The 19122-nt window shown below is 43.5% G+C and overlaps 1 protein-coding gene across 8 annotated transcripts in view; it reads left to right on the forward strand.

The window, feature by feature from the left end:
- LOC111264275 (suppressor of lurcher protein 1) overlaps positions 1-19122 on the forward strand; it is a 91048-nt gene that overhangs the window by 42958 nt on the left and 28968 nt on the right. For 7 of the 8 annotated variants that reach the window (XR_002682790.2, XR_002682791.2, XR_015312632.1 and 4 more), the window contains exon 2: positions 13319-13508. Coding sequence is in view for 2 of the 8 variants with exons in the window: in XM_086970016.1 (XP_086826142.1) it covers positions 13319-13508 (190 nt within the window). In the remaining 6 variants the exon portion in view is untranslated. Of the gene's footprint in view, positions 1-12811; positions 12991-13318; positions 13509-19122 lie in introns of those variants that run through there. The other variant, XR_015312634.1, reaches the window with a different exon arrangement.

Genomic DNA, 19122 nt, shown 5'->3' on the forward strand with positions numbered 1-19122 from the left:
GCAAAGAGCGGGGTACCGTCGCGTAGAAGAACTGCGCATAAGAGGAAGTCTGTAGCTCGATCATGATTTCGACGAGCCTTGCCAGGTTCCAGAAATAACGGGGTAATTACAGAGGGTGGGCCGGGGAACGTCAAAGAAACCTGTATGCTATGTAGGCTGGTTGTAATGGTGGTGCAACGAGAATTGAAGTTGAACTCGATGTGGGTGGAATAGGTTTTGCATAAAACTGCTCGTAACTTTTATGCGCGATGGACAGAATAGAGCCATTCGTGAAGAAAACCTCTATCACCCTGGTTTTTTTTTGTCGCATACCGCTTATTCGCTGCTACTACTATAACTACTAGTATTACTACAGCAAAAGCTTTTTGTCATGCCAGTGTTCTGCCTTAATTGTTCTAAATCGGCTTGGGCTCTAGCGTGGCTCTCTTTCTTTGGGAGTATTGACAGCAAACATTTTTTATTTTGCACTCGAATTTATTCGGTTTCGCATTGTTTCAAATTATCGGCACTACCCGCAAAAGATCTTCCTGTTTGCAGAATAAAATATATTACGTACGTTTGTCAGTTCAGATAATCTCACCTCTGTCTGTGTGGTATAGTCGACCTTCAAATGAGATATAGAGCCAAAAACGTCTAAAAGACAGTTCTTCCCAAATAATTTGCCTATCTGGTTTAAAACAACACATTGCAAAAGCAGGCAGTGTTTTTTTCATTGTGCAACATAGAATGCAACATTGGTCATTGCACACTTTGCGCTAGAACTGATTGGAATCAGAACATGGAGACAACTAATCTTTTGTTGGCAAAACCGACTTTATGCACAGCCACACTGCGGGTATCTCTATAATGCGTTTGCCCACCATATCGCAACCCAATAGGTTGTGTTTGGAGACTCTAGTGGGTTTTGTAGCATGCTGTAGAAAGTACCGCAATGGAAAAGGATTAGAGGCAAATACTGTACCCGACACCCGTTGAGGACTTCGGTCGCTACAATTTGCCGATGCTTGCAGGTGACTTACGTTCCGACAAACAAATAAAGAGACCCACAAAGCCAGAAATTGCGTCTGGACCCTTGCAAACAAGTTTCTTGAAACGCTTGCATTTAGCTTCGCCGTTCTTTAAAGGAGAAAGCTTTGCATTTCTAAAGTTATGTCGCGTCTGTGACCCCTGTTGCTACTGCGGGTCCCTTTATTGTTTGCAGGCCCGATTTCTCATCTATCTAGCACACTTGCCTAACAAAGGTAAATATAAATCCTTACAACAACCTTTTAATGTGTGTGGCCTGTACGGCCATGACTTCGACGAGGCCGTGAGGGAATAATTATGTAATGATGGCTTTTAGTCGAACGCCGTTCTCGAGATAAACTGTCATCGAAGGCAACAGTAAAGTTTAAGGACGTAACATAGAAAACGCAATACCGATTCGTCATATGACTGCTGACTATGTGATGCCATGAAAATTAAATTTCTGCTGAGGTCAAGAGTTCCCCGAAAAAAGCACGCTTTCTTACGATGTTATCTGAACACCGTATACGTAGTAAATACCCTGTCCGCTTAGGACACAGAAGGGAACTTTGGCGGCCTAGGCAGATCTATGAACATGTGTAACGAATTTAGTCTTACTATTGGAAGTCACGAGAAATATTTAATGTAAAAATATTTAGATATTGTTTAAAATTTCACTTTCAGGTAACAATGCTGTACGTTCATTTGAGTAACCATAGTTTTTAATGATCGCTTCATACTTCGTTATCAAGGCGTTTAAAATAAGCGTAGATATAGGGGAGCCGTTATGGATCTTTACATACAATTCTCGCAGTCAAAAGTCGGCCATGGTATTTATTTGAGTGGTCCGGGATGAGAGAATACGTTTATCACGATCAATGTTTAGGTAGCTTCCAGCAATAGCTTTCAAGCTAATTCATGTTACCATACTTATTGCCATGATTTATACATGTTATTCTCGGGCGAAGCGAACGTGGCAGACACGAAACGTCAAATAATTATCTTGCGTCATCAACATCGTAAGGTATGCAATTTCTAAATGGATGTAGAAACGGATAAAACTGTTGAGGACGGCTGTCTTCATCCGGTTTGGTGGTACCGTTATGAGACTCGAAGTCATTGGTGGAATGGGAACGGTTCAACGCCGTATCACTTTGGGATCTCGAAGAAAAATTCCCCCAGTACACCGGGCAAACAAAAGGATAAAGGTTTGTGGCCCGATAAATCGGTCGGAAAACGAAGCACAACGAAACGCCATTAACTTCTCTCCGTCGGTAAAATGTCTGATGTTATGTATGGTCTTACCTCTTTTTTCATTGTCTGCCGGGATATACGGAAGATGGCAATTTGGCTAGTTCCCAGTTCTTGTTTCCCCTAGCCCTATCCCCACACGTGTTTCACTGGAACCTGGTCGACATGTCGTGAGTTTTTTGCATTTCTTGCATCGGAGACACTACTTTGCTACAGCTCCCCTAAGGACCCCCCATACCATTGGGTGGTATTATGGGTCCCTCTACAACATGTCATAACGTTCTACTTGCTTGTAGCCATTGCCCTGGTTGCGTTTTTCGCTTCTGTCGGCTCATTGGTATACTGAAGTGGCGTACAACACCATAGAGCTAAGTCACGAAACATTAAACATTCGAAAGATTACGCTCGGTGTGCAGGTGCGTACACTTTGAAGGAAGGCCAAAAGACGCACTTTGCTGCCAAGCATCTACCAAAGAACTGAGTCAGCCAAGATTTGTGCAGATGAGACGAGCTGGCCCAGTATATTAAGCAAGTTACGAAGCCAACGCGCTCCAAATAAAACAAATGAAGTCGGCAGTGAGGGCATAACGATGACGAATAATATATAGTCGGATCATGAGGCTATTTTTTCCGCTTTCCAACATTGAGGATTAAGCTTCAACTATGGCAACAGCAATACCAATACGTATGCACAACATATACACAAAAACCGAACCGGCCAACCGTTAGCAGGGGTTGTATCGCGGAGCGTATTTGTTTGACGTATTGCTAGATCATCCTCTTAGAATAAGTATTACATTAGTAATTCTATGTCGCTTAATCCACGTGCTTGATGGTGGAAGATCGTTTATAGAAAATATTTATGACACTGGAGGATAAAGCCGAATTCAATGATTGTTATGCACCGATAATTTTGCGGCAATTGGATTTAGCTAGAAATAGTTATGTGTACTGTTACTGACACAGGACCCTGGAGCTCCACGTAGGTAGCAAGAAAAATATTTTTCTCAAAAGCAATAACGCTGCTCATAGCCATAAATGATGAAAGCAAACTACAATCCTTATTTTCCATTACAGACGTTAGCTTTAGAGAAAGCGACTTGGAGACGTAAGGTCCCTTGTTTTTAGACTGCGCGCTTATATTACCCATTATTGCATAGTAAATTAGGTTCTTGGCCCAGCTGCTAGTACATAGAACTAGGCCAGATGTGCACTGTTAATGAAATCCTTGGAACTTAAAACTAGAAACCACGCATAACTGCAACATCCTGCGTGTTTTTTTCTCTCTTTTTTTCTACATAAATCCGCTATGCTTCTTACCACTTCTGCTGGACATTCCATCGGTACTGCTTTGTCAACTGGAACAGTTGCACTCTATGGATACGCTCTCGCTAGTTACGTGAGCAAAGGTTCAAAGAGCTTCTGTGCGTCTAACGTTGCTTTTGCCGCCGTGTTTATAGTATGAAGGTCTAGCCAGGACGACAGTAGGCTAGAGTTCATCCGCTTTAGCTGTGCCGTTCACATAGAGGAACACTCGCATTGTTCTGTTATTCTGCACTCACCACAGCCTCTTCCTCTCTGCTAAGAATGGCTCTCGTATTTCTCTATTTAATTTTTTCTTGTTGAGATTTGCTCTACTTAAATGAAAAAAGCATTTTGATTCCTAAAATTTGTCCAAACATGGTCCTAACAATCGACTTGGAAAGGCAGCTTGTTTTTGCAGCTAGAAGAAGCTAAACCTTTGAGAGAGCCTAACATACATTAAAAAAACGCAGAAGTTGGCCAATCTTTTTAAAATAGTCCACGCCACTTCCCAAACAAAGGTTGACAATGTATTTGCAACCGTTAATAATAGCAACAATAATAAAAATAACAGTAGTAAACAAAATGCGGTATTCATTTTATAAATATAGAAAAAATACATTATGTAGATATTTACAAGTTGACTTAATAGAATGTTAAAACTCAGTATTGTAATTATTGCAAAAACCAGATGCTTTTTTCAAACGCATTCAACAACCATTTCATTTACAGTTGCTTAATAAGCCACCTTTTATCTATGTATATATGATATCTATGTAGAGGCTCGTGTTGCACGAAATCGGATCAACAGAGGTAACACTTTGTCCACATCCTAAAATGATTCCGTGTTGTGCGGTGTACACGTTATACGATTCTTACTGAGATTTAGCTGCAGGCAATGGCGATGGTCATTTAGACTTTCGAAACGTTCCAGGGCTACCGAATTCTGCCGACCGGCTTGTATCAAGTCTTCCTTCCTTTCTGTAACTAGTGAGCCCTCTGTATCTTATCATTAGCGACTTGCTGGCGTACTTGCGATAATGTGGCCAAAAAATGTCGAGCCAAAAGGTGAAGCACCCTCTCGGCGTAGACGTGAGATTACGTTCAACCTTACCTTGCGCCTAAACTTGCACCACCTAACTATAGGCGCGATGCTTTCTAAATAATGGAGAAAGTGTAAAAGTCTCTGTAAGAAAAGAGCGCACAAATAAACAGGAGAGAGAAGGAAAGAAGGGGGCTTTCGAGTATTTCGTTCCGAGTTCCAGTAACGACAAAACTTCACGAGGCTATAAGCGGATTGATAGTTAGTCGAACATCACTCTAAGCTTCCTCCAGTAGACATGAGGACCCGCTTCTTCTTAATTCCAGGAATCTGATCTGGTTGAAGTCGATCGAGACGAGTGGTAGTCATGTTTTTTGGGCTGGGTTGAACTATTTTTTTCTTGTCGGTCGAAGCCTCTTCGAAGGAATCGAATAACCTATCCAATCTCCATCCGACACTAACTGATGAGCCAGCGGAGCAGATGGCGGTGTAACGAAGTGGACGTGTGGTTTACCTTACGACTAACTTAAACCAAAACAAAATATCCATAAAGCATTTTTACATAGATGTTACGATAACACCTTTCTTGTCGCGTATAGTTGCATGTCCAACTAGCATTTGCCAAGTTCCGATGATAAGAAACACGATTTAAAACGATTCAAGTTAAGCTTGCAAATTGGTCATCCGTATATGCTAAGTGCGATGCTCTCATTCCGCTAAGAATATTAGCTTAGGAATTTACCTGTTGATAGGGTTTGTTGTCTCCTTTTGCCTGTTTAGCGTATGCGGTCTGCGAAAAGGTAGAGGATCAGCTTGAAACCACCCATCGCAGATCTTTCTAGCGCATCTTACAGGAAAGAAGACAGGAACAGTGAGGTAACCCGTATTGGCCCGATCGGCTAACTCGGCGCTGCTGCAAACTCCAAGGAATGGCACTAACGGCGTAAAAAGGACCCCTGTTAAAAAAAGAGTGCGGCTTTTCTAGGATAACTTCGGGAAGCAGTGCCCGTTGCATCAAGATCGCAAGCGTATCTTGTCCTTCGCGTATTGTATTGAAAAGGACTAAGCTTTGTACTTCGGACATGCTAGGTGTAGCAGCAGGAGAGATTGTATTAGATGGGATTAGATTATGTCGAAAGTAGGGACCGCGTCGCATTCGGGTGTGCCGTCTCCTCGCGACGACAACAGTAAAGCTGCTAGAAGCTGGTAATAGCAGTAACGGGCTATGCGATGCATCAGTCTGATTTCTATGATTTGGTTAGGGAAACTAAAAGAGAAAACGAGCAGCTAGTGGCTTCGCCTGTCGACTTCCTATTAACCATAGCTCGACGAGCCGATGCCTAAAATCTGCCACCTTTCTCCTTACCCCGTCTTCTCTTCCCCGACCTATTTCAGATTAAGGTGTAAATACATTTAATTGCAACCTGCCGCTCCATTAGACCTCACACTCGACTAGCAACGGACAATTCTTGCCGGCAGGCAAGATTCGTCCTTTGTTCCGTCAACATAGCGTACAGAAAGCAAAGCATAGGTGGGCTGGCTGGCTAGTTTCCTCATGCTATCAGTCAGCATTCCGCTGAGTGGTTGAGTCTGTTGTTCGACCAGCCGATCTTCTGATAGTTAGGAGAACGAACGTGTTGGTAAGCTCGTAAAAGTAAAACAAGAGTGGAATAGAACCGCAGTGCTGCAGTGACTGGAAAAGAAACAACGCTAAAGCAGCGACTGCGTCAGCAAGGTTCGAAACCAGATACCCAAAGATGAACAGTAAAGGAGGCGAAGTAGACACGGCGCCGAAACGAGCGCGAACAAGTTGGGGATTTCTGTCGATGAACAGCTCGGGAACTGGGCGTTTGTTGACTATTTCAGAAAGGGTAAGGACGACTGGAGCGGTTTATCGCAACTGAAGTAGGCCATACGTATGTAAGGAGAACTCAAAGTAATCTTAGCTGTTATATTCATTAGAACACAGAAACACACGGACCAGTCTGACGTGTAGCGTCGTCGTCGTCGTTGTCGTCGCCGCTGACATTCCCCTAGCGTTTGACAGCTAATTTTCCACCTGCATGATTTGCACATATATCATAAAATAGAGTGCGACAATGATGTGTTACGTTGATCTTATAGGGTATGAGTGTTAACGGAAATGTTTTCTGAAGAAAATTGTCTCCTGCTATTATTGATGGTGTGATTGTTAGTCACTGCGTGATTAAAAATGCGAGTTTGAGTTAGGCCGTTGTGACGGAGTACAGCTTAGTGTTTGTGCAGTCTGTGAAACACACTAATGAGTTCTATGTTTTCGAATCGTGACTTACGACTCCTCTGTTGCGAAACAATCATCTACTGTTTATCAGGCTTTTGTAAATATTGTTTACATCTGCGCATGTATCCATCGTGTCGGCGGCCGTAAAACAAGTACGGGCCAAAGAAACTAGTGCCGAATCTTCAGGTTCTGGTATAATCCTTTAGAAATTGAGCTGGAGAGCGTTGGCAATAATATGGACGGTCCTAAACTCATTCAGCTAGATTGAAACTCATAAATCTAGCACGGCTGATTATATCCCTAGTATTGGTTTGTTCCAGCACCGCATCCATTAAGCGTGCAGCACACTTCAGGAAGGTACCTTTGTACGTTAGACTTTATCTAGACATTATAAGATTTTTCGACGGGCACGTTTAACAAGTGACTTCCACGAGAGACACATTTGTTCTCACTCAGTAGTTTCATATAAATATGTGACGGATCATTAAAGCGCTACACGAAACTATACACATCTTTGGTACAATTAGAGAAACTCAAAATAATTAGTTCATACGCTTATTGCAATAAGTGAATTTGGTTTGCAAATATATACTACGTATGTTCTTGATAAGGCTACAACGAGTCGGTGCCTAGTCCTAGTTCAATTGGGTAAAAAGGGTCTAATGCGCACAGAACGACCTTTACCGTAATTGTTAGCAGGTGCATTATTGATGAAATCAGTTATGTAAGGCATTTGAAGCCAACTTTCACGCCCAAAGCTCTACACTCTATTGTAAAGAAGTTCATGATATAATGTCTGGCTATTATGTGTATGAGGTCCTCGTATCCCTGGCATGATCACGGTAAGAACGTAATGGAATTGTTTGAGTTCTCTGCAGAGCGAGCAACACTGTGTTTCAAAAAATCTCGACTTATATTTACCAAGGTACATCGCAGTACACAGTTGTGGAACGCAACACTATCTCACTATTACTATTGCAGTTATGATATAGAAGATTAGGGGATATATTTGCTCGTACTTGGAACATTTGTGAAAGATGGAACCCATTAGACAGCCAAACTCTATAGCGATGTTACGCAACTCCTTTTATTTGCAGCTTAGGAATCATACGAGCCATTTGCGTCTATTATTTAATGTAGTACTTGTTTCTCAGCCAAGTAAGTAGACTATAGATATTCCAGCGTAAACGAGCAAGTAATTGACGGTCACAACTCGGTTAATTAATCCTTCCGTACCAAACTATGCTTCAATGAAGGGTGCTGCCTTCTTTGAGATCCCATGGCAGCAAGTTTGCACTGCTCATGGAGCGCTACTTCAGGTACGAAGCTTGAGTCATATGTATGTTGTTTAATGATCGAGTCATGGATTCGCTTCCGTGCGTCGGTTCAACACAACGTGCATTACACAAATATTTTCGAAAAAATACAATGCGAAACACTACGAACAATTGTCTATCGCTTCTGTGTTACTCCTTATCAATATAGCCTTAGAACTATTAATTAAATACGCAGTTGAGTAAGGAGTGCATAAGTGTACCGGTATATACAGCCTTAAACGCTAAGACCTAGAAAAGGGAACACTATACGAGCACTAGCCGAGAACCTCCTGACAGGGGAAATGGAAGAGAGCGTTAAAGATATACAGAGCTGGACACCTGTAAAGCAAAGCAAAGACTCAGACCAAGAACGGCGATTTCTTTTCGTTGGCAGGTTCTTTTCTCTCCTCACTCTTGCTCCTTTTTTCTTCGCAACGAAAAATTCGATAAGAGTGCAAGACCAAACCGTAAAAGCATGACATTTCGCCTACGCGTTGCAAAAGCCGCGCATTTCTCTAACTGTGCCGTAGAGCTCCACAAACTCGCCAGCCTCCATCCCAATCGTCTTTTCGGCTCCATCATCTGCAATATAGATCTTGCTGCAGGCATAATGTGAGTGTTAAGAGCGTGGGCCACGACTATCTGGGCCGTCCAGTGCATACGATGGCGGTGGCTTGTCGAGTCTCAACTTCTCTTATTCCTCCTTCCCGCTGACGGTCCCCTTCGCTTGCTGCGGCCTGTCTGGTCATGTCTGCTCTCTTTCTATGTCTTCATGATGACCGCTCTCTCTCTCGTTCACCGCTTTCTTTGTTTTTTGTAGTTCCTGCTCTTCTCACCGACCCTCTGACCCTACTTTTGCATCCACCGTCCATTCGTCGCGTCCTTATCGTACCGCCACCCCTAAGGCCTCCTGAAAGACGCGACTATTCGTCATAGGCGAACAAGGCGGTGGTCTGGTAGAAGCACGAGCTAAAATAGAGGCTTCAAATATGGAAGGAGAACAACAAAGGAATTTCATTACATTGATACAGCGGGCCATGCACGTGACAAACGCAGAAAAGCGCCTGGTTGATGCGTAGCTGTGTCATAATGTGGTAGTTCTTGTAGTTACTTGCAGGTAGAAGAGCATGATGGGGTAACCACAGTGACAGGGACAGCAGCTACTGCCGTTACGACGACTGTCGTTGGCTTTGTCTTCCTCTTCTGTTTACTGCAACGCTTGGGTTGCGAGGGTTGGGGGTGGCTGTCTATCCCGCGATTAGGATACTGATGCTGCAGCATTATAAGATTGATCGTCATACGATGCTGTTAGATGACAGAAGTTTTTTCATCTTCATAAATGTGATCTGTATATGTATCATACAAACGTGTGCGCCTGAAAACCGTCTCTCTAACCTTTTCGAAGGCGTCATGTAAACAGTACCATTGTTGTGTGTACCTCAGCTTCACTCCCCACGCCCACGAGATTCAGTAAGCTGAATGAATTGGGTACTTTTGAGAGTGAGGCAGAAATCATTTATAATTCAATATGACCAACTATCTTGCTTGTTTCTCTACCGCTCAGTTTTCGATCATCACGTCTGATTACCATGGCAATGTTTTCTGGCACGAAAATCACGATTAACGTATTCGTTTACTACCCACAAAACATAATCAAGTCAGACGAACTGGTTCAACAAAACGAAAATTCGTGAATGAGCTACCCTTTCCTAAAGCAGCAAAACATATGGCCGAGAGGTTATATACTGAATAATGGTACGAATAAAGGAGACGAGAAGATAAAATACACCGGTGACAAACCTAACTTCTTGGTGGGTCTAAACTACTTGTAATGGAGTACAGTGAATTATCTACACTAGCCTGGATGATAGCTGAAGTAGCGTTACACGGAAATGACAGACGTGGTCGAACAGAAGAAGTGAGGCGCTATTTAGCAAGCGTAGGTTTTGAGAATGTCTGGCTGACCAGTCTATTTTTTCTCGTTTGGTCTACGACGACCTGCGTCAAAGAGCAAACCCAGAATAAACGGGCAAAAGCGATCCCCCCTTGAAAATTTCGTTTAACAAACTTGTGAAGGGTCGGAATGTCAATTATGCCGGCTGCAGGCGGGTCTGTGTGCTGACAGTGCTAAGAAAAACGGCTTGTTCTGCCATTCGGCTGTATGGACAAGAAGGGATGACCTAGCCAACCAATGAGACTTTGGGTACGTTAAGAAAACAATTTTTACCTAGCCGGCGATGGTTGCTGGCTATTGTATAGCCGCGTCCAATGGCCCAGGGACCCTGGTGCAGCATTGGATATACCCTAATGCCAAAGAGACAGTAGCGCGACTACACCTGAACGCTAAACGACAATGGAGCGAATCTTACTATGCCTGGCTTTTTTTCTGCTGGGGGTGCGCCTTCTCTACCGTCACCGCCGAAAAAGCTCTAGCCTCGAGAGCACAGCATGATGGCTCCAGGAAGCACTTCACTGTGTAAGGAACCGGTTGGCTGGTTGGCGTTGACCGCTAACCGGTTTGGCTTCCTATCTTTCTCTTTTCCCTTTATCTACACTTCGTTATCGATGTCGACGCGCGCTGGTCGAAAGTCCCCCGCCACTCGGCATTGGAAGCGCCCATCTGCCTAACTGAAATCAGTCTTACAATCTTATCCGAGCTCTTTTTTCGCGAACTAATCGTGCGTCTACTCCACATGACGACTCTGGCTTTCTTGGCAAGTCGCCCGAACCAAACGACGTGGTCTATATGCCCACTATGAGCCTCTTTGTAGCTGAAAAAGAATGAGACGGCAGCAATAGCCCATCTTTGCGATACTCCTGGTGAATCTTGAGTAGGAACTATTGCAGGCTCACTCTGTGCGGCTCACTATTGGGGGGCTGAAATTGTGCGGGTTAAAGGACATCGATCTGGGCAAATCAGACTGTTACCGTAAGGCGCTATATTAAATATAAGTGGATTATACTTGTTTCCCGTTTGTTTTACTCGCTTTGTTATTTGACACCAGGTTAAAAATGAATTTACAATATTGAGAAACAATTTTCTTAAGCCCAATCATTCTCTTCTAAACAGATCCTCTACGAACTTTATAGAGTAGAATAATTCTATCGTCATCGCAAATAACCCCTACAATGTTCGCCTAGCTTTTCCTAGTTCATGCCGGAAAGAAACTCAAGTTCACCATGACATCGCAGACATGTGCGTGTGCGTGCGTGCGTGCGCACCATGTGTCGGATGATGAGTCTCCGTTACCATCCTGTACAAGAGCCGGCGTACGCTTATGTGACAACATAACCTCCGCGTTACAGGAGCGGTCTTGAACCACGACCTATCCTACCTAGTCTAGAGCGACCTTACATCCGCTTCTAATTTTACTTCTTGCACATCTTAAATCTTGCTGGTACAGCTCTGTGGCACCACCAGTTACCAGTGTTACTTCTTCTATACTAGCGACACTGCTACTACTACGGCCCCATACCGAGGCGAACTGCCTTTGTCCATTCTACCTACTTTTTTGTTGCTTTGCTTCATTCTTCTCGATCCCTCTCGTTCTTGCTCGACCTGGTTCCGGTTCCGGCCGCCGTTAGGCGATTGGGGCAATACCGAAGAAGGACAGCTTGGTCGACCGGTGAATTCTAGCTTCGACTCGCGTCGGTCGGCTAGTGAGTCGAACTTAAATGGTCGCTTGTAGGCGGAAGTCTAAACAAATGAACAGTCGTGGCCTCGGGGCTGCAGTGACTATTGCAGCTTCCCTAGAGGAGAACAGCGGAGAGACCGCTGTCGACTTGCTCGGCGGCTATTGCCTTTGTGTTGCCCGACTTCCTCACCGCTATATCTTCTTTTGCCCGACATTATCTCCTTCCTGCGATTTCCTATAGACCATGCCGATGGCACAGCTGATCTACTGCAATGGAACATCTTCTGAGACCAGCTGACATGGACTGAGCTGGGGAGAACTAAACGTTCGACCTGCTTGTCTCTATTCTTTTTGTCATTCTATGCTTTAAGAAAAATCGCCGTTTACAATATGTTCAGGGCCTGTAAGTCGTATAAGCGACTATATCAAGTAGTTCGAACAGCTTATTTCCCCATACCTGTTTTCAGTTACCTTATTGATTTTGTCTATTGCTTCTTTAGCAAATGGCCACTATTGGGAGATAATTTTTTATTGGAAGCAATTGTTCTTATTCATTATTTATAATGCACAAGTAGTTGAGCCGAACCAGCAGTAGGAAATGAGCGAAAGACAAATTGACATGCTGCCGCACTTGAAACTTTGGAAAGAGCTCACGATGCATCGGCTACAAGCGAAATAAGGTACAATTTTTACCTTTACTTACCGAAATCGAGGACGTCTGAGCCGTAACATATGGCCAAAGCGAAATCTCCTGCCCTGAATTAAACGTCGAAAAACGCCGTAGGGTTAGGTCATTGTCTGTCCACAAGCCGAGACGCCAACTGGGAATTTTTCAGTCTATCAGGCTACAAGTTTTAGCCTGAAAGATACATTCGGCGACAAGCACGAGTATGACAAGACGAGAATGATCGAGGAAGAATGAAGATTCGAAAGAGAACGGAGAAAAAGAAGGAGCAACTTCGAGCAGCAGCACCACATGAGAAGGTCTTCAGCAGACAACGATTCAGGTCGAGTGTTACCCCCTTTTGATTCAACCAGTCCGTTTACCATACCCACCACAGCTTCTCTCTTGCGACAGTCGTCTCAGCAGCAGCAGTAGCGTCGCCACCACAGACGTTTTCTTGGCTAGCGAACTGCGAATCACATACTCTTCCCCATTTCTATGTGACAGGCCCAAAGGTGAGTGAAGTGGAGGCGGCTTCTGCCAAAAACAAGTTCACTCCAACTCCAAGTTGACTCGTTGGTCTATCAAGCTTCCGTTGCTGCCAACCGTGTTCTATTCAAGTTCCATTTAAGTTGCAGCTTTGCTTGCCACTGAAGCATCTGTTGGATATTGGTGAGCTGAATAGAACCGTCGTACAATGAAACACGTACGACAGTAAAATAGCGCGCAGTATTCATTTACCTCAACATATACACAGTTCTTAGAATGATCTTTAGATACAATCTTCTTATTATGCTTACAGAATAGCTTAATCCCTTGTCTACTTTATTTGCCTTCTTTCAGCCAATGGCAGCTGTGACATGGTGATTTCATCGAATATGTCCAAGAACGGAACAATTACGTCACCTAATTACCCAAACACGTACCCTGGAAATATCAAATGCACATACCACTTCCAGGGTGAGGGGAAAGAACGCGTACAAATCAAGTTCACCGACTTCGATCTCTATAAATCGACAGACGACTCGCGAGAGTAAGTACATCGGCAGTCTGTCTTCAGTAGATACACTTTTTCAGTAAAAAAAAAACAGTTTGGTCTTTTTACTTATTCGTCGTAAAAAAGACAATAATGGTTTATCTAGTAAATCGGCGTTGACAATTCCTGTATAAAATTCTATGCTGTAATTGCCCTAATTTTTACGAAATTAGCGAGGAAGTGTTGTCATGTAATTTGAAAAACGCGAGGATACCTTTAGGTACTCTAGCCCACTATAAATAAATCTCACTTTTTATGTAAAGAAAAAAAAAACACGAACAATTCGTTGAGTAACATTCAAATCGGTGGTGTGCCTCTGGATGGATAGGACAACGGACTTCGATTGCTAGCCCGTGGAAGTGTTAAGGATATCGGCTTCCAGCTTAATTGCGAATCTTTCGCTGACCAAAATAGGCAAATATTGGATTCTGTTACCAGCTCCTGTTTGCCAGTGTAGCCTAAAGAAAATGCATGTCAAGCACTGGCTTTCTAGTGTTGTACACGTTCCAACCGCTATGATTATGTCTCATAATGCCCTTCGCAATAACGGGCTTCTTACATTCGTAATCGGTTTGCTGAAGTCAGTTTTTACTTAATTTCAAAGAGGATGCATCTTATTTAGAACGTAGATCCTTGCCCGAAATATATAGTTCTGTAAACTATTAAAGACACATGCTACATATTGCATATTGTTTTACGTGGATAACCTCAACGATTTCGCAGGCGATTATAATACGATTCTTTCGCCCCCTAAAAAAAAATTTAGCCACCACCTGCGCCCAGGTATTCTGTAAACTGTGGGTACAGGCAGTGCACGTCTAGCATCTATTCTCTATATAGGATACGGTCGCCTACTGAAGCGTGCAAATCCGGAAACTCCAAGAAAAACTTAACAGGTGCACAAAATCTCAAATTCGACTCCAATGGTAGCAAGCTTACCAATGGCAACTGGCGTGGCAAAACTTGGTGACAACGTAACGTGATAGCAAGACGAAAAAACACAGGAGGGCGAGAATCGGCGATAAAGAGGTTAAAGGAAAGAAAAAAAAAACGATTGCCGACGGGCTCCATCGAAAGACGAACGCTTGGCTGCTCCAATACGTCGGCCAGGTCAACGTGAAAAATAGCGCCAAATGTCAGACCGCCTACTTCTCCGCATTCCTGTTCCCCCTGGGCGCACTAAATTTAGCTCTCCTGGTTTACGTCGCTTTCCGACTCGTTCGTCCTCCATCGATTCGCTAGTGACTTTGCTGGTTTTCTTACGCCAAAGGTGTGATAGGATTTGGTTTCCTGGTTGGTCACCCCATGCCTCTCTGCCCTCCAAAAAAGGGACGCCGCCGCTGGCACTGCAGCCACCACTGTCGCAACCATCTCTTGTGCGAGCGGTGGTAGAAGTCTGTCTAGGATTTGCCATCGACCTAGCTTTTCGGAAAGCGCCTTGGCTCTTGCATGCCATAGGTCTCTTCCTCTCTTTCTCTCTCTCGTTCGCTCCCAGAAGTCCTAGGTGGTCTCAACTTGGTACTTGGGACTACTACGACTGCCATTGCTACCATCACTACTGCGAAAGTAAGCAAGGGGACGAACTCGGCGCTTGAAGTCCCTTTGAGAAAATTCTGCCAAAAGATCTTTATTCCATTGCTTTCGCCCGAATCGCACCTTTGCACTTAGCTATCCACTTCAAGGGCAATGCTAGCGGTCGGTTTGTGAACTGCTGCAACTGACTTGTTCGCTTTTCTATCATTCTATCGCCTCTTTCTCTCTCTCTTTCTCTCTCTGTCTCAATAGTGTGCTCAATGGCCTGATGCTTAGAACGAGTCGAACCGACTCGATTAAACTGCGATGGCGCCTGGGGATGACATCTTTTGTTTCTCTTGAACAAACCGCCTGAAGGCCTGCCACCCCCTAACAGATCCAAAACTCCTTCAAGCCCTGACGAGCGGTGACCTCGACGAGCGGTGACCTCGACGAGCTGTAAGGAGATCCCCTAATCGGGCTGATGTTGAATTTACCCTTCAGAGGCACCGCTAGGGTGCACTTCCGCTTTGCTGTTCAAGCACCGCGTCCTGTTTTCGACGAAACATATTGCGTTGTCTAGATGCGGCCAGATCAATGCAGAGAAAGGGAGTGCATTCAGGTCATACATCACAATAAGAGATATCGTGTCGCAGTAAAGAAAAAACATTCACTGCTATCTATTTAAGTTAATGTTTAGCGCATGCATTTTGTCGAGCGTGGGAAGGCTTCTTGTTCGTGTACCCCATGAATGGTCGAATATGAGCTGTGTTCTGCTGTTATAAACACGCAGCCTAAAAGATTCAAAACTAGAGTGATGTCAGTGTGTGGAGATATCAAGATGGATAAGTGTTCCGACTGTAGGAACTGGTATAAAGGAACAAAACAGTGGTAATCGGCAAAATTCTCTTTAGTTCATTAGTGCACATTAATTCCACGTCGAACCCAATATGTACCCTAAAGACATGCAAGGATATCAGACTGATTCATCTTGTGCTATACATGCTTTCGTTGTTCCTGCCGCATATATTCCGTCCATAAATACTTTTTATGTCCATGCGCTTTTTGTCGACAAAGATTCTTATCGCGGCTCTATCCGTTATCTAAGACCAAACCCCAGTAGCAACACGTGTGTTTAATCGGGGCAGTAATTATTTTTCTGATTGGGCTTCTGTTGTAGGGCCGTATTAATTTAATATATACAACATTTTCTCAGTATGTGCAGCTTTCATGACAGCTTACTGGCACACTTCGCTCATCCCAAGTACACCTCTAACCCATTACCCACTCAAGTCAGTATAGCCAATATTGGTTTCATAAGATATTTTCCTAGTCACGGGCTTCTCACCTGTTGAGGAATATCTTGATTACATACGACTACTACGTAAACCCAGCTTGCGCGGAAACCATAATAAAAAAGGAGAAGAGCATTTAACCTAATTCTACGGAGAGGTAAAGATGCCCTAAAGCTGGCTAAGGCAAACAAGGAGTTTTGACAAAGGAACGTACGATTGAACAGTCAAGCTTAAAATACTTTTATTTAATCCATAGAACGTTTGGCTATGGACTAATTTTTGTTTATATAAATATTAGCATAGACTATTCTATTATTATTCTATTACTGAAATAACTCGATGATAGCATGAGAATTGTTTATTTCAACTTTAAACTTTAAAAAAAGATGGACAGTACGAATACTTTAAGAGGTATTAAAAAGAACTAAATTAATTATATTTAAAGTGATTTCTCTTAATTTTGATACGGTCCTTAATAGACGCTCTTTTAAGAGAAACGGGCAGACAATTTAAAATACCCGCTAAATTGGAGCAGCTTTATAGTACTCTAAAAATAGGTAAACATATCTAACCCCTCCAGCTTGTACTGCCCGTACCTTGTTGTGGCTCCCTAAACAGTATAACTAGAGTCTAACGTTTGGTCCCTTGATGGTGTGCAAGATACATACAGAAGTACGCAGGCCAATTAGGTTCATGCAGCAAGAGGAATTAACGATGCAGAAAAAACACAGTATAGAGCCTGGTATGCTGTCCATGTATCCATTTTATATATAAACACAAGAACGAATGAGCTATACATTTTAGATATTTGCTGGACTTTGTCCGTACACCTACAGGCCTCGAGAACATATTTATTTGTTTGCAACATAGATATTCGTTCTGAAGATTTGCCACTCTCTAGCGTACTGTTGACCCTTGATATTTTGTGAAGCTATTGGAAAGTGACTTTAATGAATGGTAGAGAAAACGGGCGGTGTCGCGCATAGGTCAAACGGCTGTAAGCTGGCAATATACTTTTACTATAAATGTACCAGGCGGAATTAACCAGTCCTCCACTTGAGTGCGTCGTGTCTGCCCCCACCGAATAAACTTCGCACAGACATGTACGTACACGCATATACAAACAGTTCGTAAGGTTTTAGTTCATGCCTCCTCTTTTTTCTTTTTCACTGAGCGAATTCGTTTCTGATCATGCGTCGAACTTGGAAAGGGCGGAGACCTTCAAATGAAAACGATGGTGCTCTTGATGAAGTATAAGAACTCGAAAGCCGGGTATGTAAGCACGTAATATGCGACCACGAACGCCATTACAAACATGGCGAACGGCGAGCAGCGATACCCTTATTACACCAGTTAACTGGAGCGTTAAGGTTGTTATCAAAAGGTATGTGTTGGCCCGCAACCGCTGGAATGCCTGCTAACTCTAGTGATGACGCTGACAGCAGCACCGGCTGCAGCAGAATGTCGGTTCGTTTCTTCGTTCGGTCATACGCGACGATCGCTACTGGTAACACTGCCACCAAACGAAGTAGCGACGGTTCGTTTCCACCAATAAAACTGTTAGGGAGCCACACAAGGGGGCTTTGACTGCTGTTCGTTGTTGCCCATTGCCTGGTAGCATGTCGTTGTCGGCTATGTGTCATCGTCTTTCTTGTTAAGCGAACGCCAACCTTGTTGTCGCAGACATCGTCGTCATTTCAGCTAAGATCACTGACTGGAACTAGCCGCCCGCGCACCGCCCACGAGAAACCAAAGATGGCGAAAATGAGACGCGTGACGCAGAGAGAGAGAGCAAATTGGGAGCAAGTATAAACACCATTTTAATTAGAGTGTTGCCCTACAGAGGATGTGGAAAGACCAACTGGTTTAAAACGCATATCCAGCCTGGCTGCAAGCTAGTGAAGGGCAACGGGATAACCTAAAATTGTTTTGAAATTCCTTGCCAACGCAACGGGGCCCCGGATAGTTTGAAATTTGTTTATGACAACGCAGGCAACTTATTTGAAATCGACTGTTTTAGGGTAGCCACACACGACTACGGCTACGATTAGATGCGCGCTGACTTTGATATAAAGGTCGTCAAGCGGCCTTGGAATGGTATAACAGTGGGCTGCATGCAACATGAATTATGATACGATAATCGTCACCAAAGACGAAAATTAAACGGTGCCAATCAGCGCTTTAGTGATAATTTATATTAAGTCTATAAAAGAGTACGCGAATATACGCAGCTACGGGACTAAATGTCAAGCAGGAAATTGAGACTCATAAAGTTGTTGGTCCGCCTTGATGTGTGAAACCCGTTTCCTTATAAGCAAAGATAAATAAATAATATATTCAAGTAAACGTAATTTGTTTTTTTAAATTTTTCATTTATCCACAAATATCCCGATTACAAATATGTATAAGAACGCTGCAGGTAGCTTGTATGCATGCCACAGAAGTAAAAGCAAACGTGTGCCGCACGACCAGCCGAACCGTAGTAGTACAATCGATAGCAATCTGTTCTGAATTGCAAAAAAATTCGATCAAAATTTCAAACTTACCTTCGAACTACCGAAAGTACAGAAACAAAACAATAAAGAGATAGGATACTGAAGGGCCGAACATTCTTCAGATTTAAGAAATATGGCAACAGCGGAAGCAGTCGGACTGGTGGATGGCTTTCCACTCCAGCACTCTTCCGTTTACGTAGAAACCTTCCATCCTATGTCAGCCTTCGTGTGAAAAATACCCAGCCGCTACTGCAGTTGCTGCGCAAACCTGTTCTCGAGGTTTGCCTGAGTGATGTTAGACGTCTGCGC

This window comes from Varroa jacobsoni, unplaced genomic scaffold (assembly GCF_002532875.2).
Source record: "Varroa jacobsoni isolate VJ856 unplaced genomic scaffold, vjacob_1.0 scaffold_842, whole genome shotgun sequence".
Lineage (NCBI taxonomy): Eukaryota > Metazoa > Arthropoda > Arachnida > Mesostigmata > Varroidae > Varroa > Varroa jacobsoni.